General features: G+C 50.8%; 1 protein-coding gene across 1 annotated transcript; it reads right to left on the reverse strand.

The window, feature by feature from the left end:
• Positions 1–640: 640 nt before the first annotated feature.
• On the reverse strand, positions 641–2,173 carry SOWAHC (sosondowah ankyrin repeat domain family member C). Its single transcript, XM_040425007.1, has one exon. The coding sequence runs from the start codon at positions 2,028–2,030 to the stop codon at positions 651–653; it is 1,380 nt and encodes a 459-aa protein (XP_040280941.1). The 5' UTR covers positions 2,031–2,173; the 3' UTR covers positions 641–650.
• Between the last annotated feature and the right edge of the window lie 3,176 nt (positions 2,174–5,349).

Below are 5,349 nucleotides of genomic sequence, written 5' to 3' on the forward strand. Positions count from 1 at the left end.
TTGCTATGGCCAACTAAGCCAATTCTACTTTACACCAGTTTGATAAATGACCCCAGTGGGGAGAGATTTATCCAACAGGTGTAAAGAAAAACTGGCTTAGTCGCCCATAGCAACCAATGAACTTTCACCTTTGATTTTCCAAAGGAGCTCTGAAAAATGAAAGGTGCAATCCGATTGTTCCTTGACACCAGCTTTGATAGCTCTCCCCTTGGTGCCTTATTTTACATGAAGCACTGGACCACCCAGAAGTTATAAGACAGGCGGCCTCCTGTACCAAATATTACAGTTCTATCAAACACCCTTCCACCTCCACCGCTGTAGTACAACTATTTGTTAGCTTCAAAAAATGTGCAACATATTTGTATATAAAATTAGTAAAAATACAAACTGCGGCCCCGTGTACAAGCTCTATAGCAGCCAATCAGACTGCAGCTTTCACTTTACCTGTCTAGGCTAGTAAGGAATGCATACACAATGTTCAGCAGTTACCCATAGCAACCAATGAAATCACACGTATCATTTTCAAAGCTGCGCTGGAAAAATAAAAGCCGAAATCGGATTGGTTGCATGTGTATAGTCCTGAGGCCACCTCATACATAGTCCAGTCACCCGGCTGATGACAGAACAATAGAGTGGGGGCTGGGGCAGTGTCAGCCGAACACATTGGACTTGGGCCGGTGTCTCATGGGGCTCTTGAACATCTCGTCCTCGGGGTCTCTGGCGGACAGGTTACTGTGGATAATCTGCGTCCTGAACCTGATCTTGTTCAGCCGCGGTCTCCCGGAGCCCTTCCTGCTGATGTCCCCTCTGGGGCGCCCCCCACCGTCCAGCTCGTCCTCGGGCAGCTGTGACAGCCGGTGCACAATGAGCTGTGAGGGCAGCACCCGGGAGAGCCGCCAGCGGCCCGCTCCCGAGCTCCCCTCGTCCTCCTCGGCCGCAGCCGGTACCGCACCCACCAGCGCCTGCACGTCGCGGGCCGTGTCCGGGCTCAGGTACTGCCAGGCTTTCCGCCCGCTGTAGTCTCGGATGTCCAGCTCCGCATCGTACGCCCCGACCAGCAGCTTGATGACGTCCAGGTGGCCGTGCATAGCGGCCAGGTGCAGGGCGGTGTAGCCCCCCGACGCCCGGGCGTTGATGTTGACAGGCACCCGGTGCTGGCGGGCGTGGGTGAGCAGCGCTGCCAGGAGCTCGTGCTGCCCGTGCTTGGCCGCCCAGTGCAGGCAGGAGAAGCCGGTGATGAAGTCGCGGCGGGTGACGAGGCCGGGCTCGGCGAGCAGCAGCTCCTGCAGAGAGTCCCAGCGCGCCCGGCACGAGCTCAGCATCCAGGCGTGCTCCAAGGGCTCCAGCGCCACCGAGCCCGCCTCGTCCTCCTCATTGCCGGACACGGACGAGGAGCTGTGCAGGGACGAGCTGTCCGAGTCCCGTAGCCCGGCCCGGAGCAGCAGTCCTCCCCGGCGCAGCTGTGGGGACACCGGGTCCCGGACGCCCCTGCGGCTGTTCCGCGGAGTCCTCCCGCTCAGGAGGGAGACATCGGGCAGTTCTGGGGGTCGCTTAGCCGCCTGGCTCTCGTCCTCCGGCTCCTCGGTCACGGAGATGATGGGAGGTGCGTCATAGCCCGGTGAACCGTCTCCCGTCTCCTCCCCGGAGTCCGGAGGATGCTCTTCCGGCGGCTCCTCGCTGGGCTCCGGTGTGCTGCTCGCGTCCTCCCCGCTGCTGGAATCCGGGCTGTGTGCGGAGATCGGGCTGCCGCCCGGTTCTGGCTGCCGAGCCCCGGCTGCTGGCTCCTCGCCGGACTCTGCCGCTTTCCGGTACTTCTTCCGCAGACACACGTACTTCACCTCGTCTTCCGCCCGCACGCTCGCCACCTCATTCACGATATCCTTGAAGAGCTGTCGGTTAGCGGCCCGGGCCTCTCCGGGAGGCGCAGCGGTCAGCAGCGGCCGGAAATGCTCCACCAACTGCTGGTTGGGGACACGGCCGCCCCTCTCCCTCAAGAAGAAGATGACCGAATCCCGGCTTATGTCGCTCATGACTGACCGCTGCCAGGACAGGTGGCGGGAGACATGTCACTGCGGCTCCTCCCTCCTGGGAGGCTCGGCGGGGGTGGTAATGTCAGCGCTCTCTCCTAGCAACCTCTTCAGAGCCACTGGCAGCTGCCAGCGGCGCGTTCCCGCCTGGTACCCAGAGCGGACTGTACCACCTCATTCAGAGCGTGAGAAAAGGGGAGTGTTCCTGCACATGGCCAATCAGCTGTGTATGATCCTAAGGAGCCATTCAGGAGACTCCCCCCGGCGGCGTGCGCAAGTGGCTCAATCTGGACCGTGCAAACGCTCAGCTGCATTACCTCGCAGACAAAGCTGTACGGTGTGGAATAGTGACACGCGGCGGACAATAGAGCCAGCTGTAGGGATAGATAGATGTAGCGGAGCTGAGTGTGGAGGAGGGCAGGTAAAGCTACTTCATTCAATTCCTGTAGCAGGTCTGTGAAGAAAAAGCTTCTTTCATTCTAGTACTGACCAACTGAAATGTCCCCTAGGGACAGGTTATGGCAATGTATTCAATAAACAAGTTGTAAATCCAGCTCTGCTACATCCACCTTTCCCAAATTCACACCCAATGTATAGAAGAATATGGCGGTAAATAAAGTATACGTAGGGCTTCTCCACGGACAGCACACGGATCCACATGCGATTTTCCATGGACTTCTGGTCCACTGTAAAAATGCAGGAACTTGCTCTACTTTGGTCTATTGGTGGATAGAACATGCCCAAAATGCGCAAAAATGAATTCATCACAGTGGGAAAACACTGAGATGTCCTGAATACTTCTGTCTAAGGCTATTTTCACACTCGCGTTTTTCCTTTCCGCTATTGAGATCTGGAGCAATGTAAGTCAATGGGGACGGATCCGTTTTCTCTGGCACAATAGAAAACGGATCCATCCCCCATTGACTTTCAATGGTGTTGAAAACGGACCCGTCATGGCTATAGAAGACATAATACAATCAGATCCGTTCATGACGGATGCATGCGGTTGTATTATTGTAACGGAAGCGTTTTTGCAGATCCATGACGGATCCACAAAAACCGCTAGTGTGAAAGCAGCCTAAGATTTTTCTTCCACAGATTGGACACGAGCACGTAAATAAGTAACTAGCCGATGCCGTTTTCTAGGAACACAATGACCCACATTTACTAATTAATCGTGACGACACATTGTCATAAAGTGAGCCAAAAGTTGATGCAATTTGGGGTGCAGCTTCACAGGGAAGGGGGCGTTCCACTAAAATTAGGGTAATATATTGCAGCACAATTCTGTCCCAGTCATCCAACCAGTTAGAAGTGTCCCCCCTGCTTCAGCCCCTGGGATAAATGGGTATGGTGGATCGGTGGTTGGTACTAGGGTTGCTGTGTACTCCTTTTCCTCCTTTAGACATACCAACATAGAAGACCCCCTGATCCACAGAAGAAGACCCTGTGATCCACAGAAGAAGACCCTGTGATCCACAGAAGAAGACCCTGTGATCCATCTGTCCTGTCCTTATTTATCTCAGATAGATGTGGTTATCCCTGGCATGTGTAAAATCACCTGCTCTACATTTCCTAAAATTTCCAACCAAAATCTGTTTGTTCCAAGACTCAACTACCTTTTCTGAGTTACATTTCGTGGCACTGGTTTCCCCTGCCCCCCCCCCCCCCAACTAATTTTCCAATGTGCCGCTTTGTTCTTGTGTTTTTTTGTTTGTTATTTAAAAACACTTTCCTCCTGAACCTTATTTATACTTTTAATATAATTAAAGGTTTTGATCATGTTGCCCCCTTCTTTTCCCTTCTCTCCTCAAGGCTATACAGATTAATGGGGTCATTTGTCAAACTGGTGTAAAGTAGAACTGGCTTAGTTACCCATAGCAACCAATCAGATTTTAACTTTCATTTTTAACAGCTCCATTGGAAAATAAAAGGTGGAATTGATTGGTTGCTATGGGCAACTAAGGCAGTTCTACTTTACACCAGTTTGATAAATGACCCCATAAGTTCCTTTAGTCTGTCCTCAAATATTTTATGCTTCAGACCCTCCACCATTTTTGCACCTGTTCCATTTTATCTGTATCTTTTTATAGGTGGGGGTCTCCAGAACTGGACAGAGTGGAGGGAAGTTACTAAAGGAGCTCTGAAGAAAATGAAAGGTGGAATCTGATTGGTTGCTATGGGCAACTAAGCTAGTTTTCCTTTGCACCAGTTTTGATAAATCTCCCCACTCTATGGCCTCATGCACACGACCGTTGTTTGCTTCCACGTCCGTTCCGCCGATTTTAGCGTTTCAGGTGCGAACCCATTCATTTCTATGGAGCCGTTGAAAATGCGGATAGTGCACCGTTTGCCATCTGCATCCGTGGTTCCAGTCCGTCAAAAAAATATAACCTGTCCTATTATTTCTGCGGAAAACGGTTCACGGACCCATTCAAGTCAATGGGACCGCTAAAAAACGCGGAGGCACACAAGATTGTCATCCGCGTCCGTTTTATTCCTATCATTTGCATGGCAAACCTGTCTTAGACTTTTTTTTACATTCCTTTCTGTCTGGTGGTCCTCCAAAAATAAAGGAAGACACACGGAAACGGATCATGGAACAACGGAACCCCATTTTGCGGAACGAAAAACAACAACGGTCGTGTGCATGAGGCCTAAATGGTGGGATCCCAATCTCTCTCTTCCCACTGGTTATACCTCCAAGCATCCTACTTGCTTTCTTAGCCACCTGTTCACACTGTGCACTTATCAGGACTCCTAGATCCTTCTCTTCAGAAGTTTTTGCCGATGTGATACTCATATAGAGCTTCCTTCTCCTCAAGTGCATTATTTTATATTTGGACACATTGAACAGCAGTTTCCATTGTTCGGACCATATATTCAGAGAAGTTAAATCTTCTTCCATGTTACTAATGCCTCCCGGAATATCCGCCCTATTACACACTGTTCTTCTAAACCTTATGCTATGTCACCTACAAAAATATTAAACAGAATAGGCCCCAGGCCAGACCCTTGAGGTCCACCACTTGTGACTTGCCTCAGCTATTTATGTGGCAATGTATCAAAGGATTTGCTAAAGTCCAGGTAGGCGATATTGATGGGGAATCTAGATTGTGAGCCCCAATGGGGACAGTGTCTGTAAAGCGCTACAGAATATGTCGGTGCTATATAAGCAAGTGAAATAAATACTAAGGGGAAGATTTATCAAAACTGGTGTAAAGGAAAACTGGATGAGTTGCCCAATGCAACCAATCAGCTTCCACCTTTCATTTTTCAGAGTTCCACTAAGCCAGTTTTCCTTTACACCAGTTTTGATAAA

Source organism: Bufo bufo, chromosome 3 (assembly GCF_905171765.1).
Source record: "Bufo bufo chromosome 3, aBufBuf1.1, whole genome shotgun sequence".
NCBI lineage: Eukaryota > Metazoa > Chordata > Amphibia > Anura > Bufonidae > Bufo > Bufo bufo.

Bases quoted from the DNA above. Each gene is read 5' to 3' on its own strand.
- SOWAHC (XM_040425007.1), bottom strand. From the start codon at position 2,030: ATGAGCGACATAAGCCGGGATTCGGTCATCTTCTTCTTGAGGGAGAGG.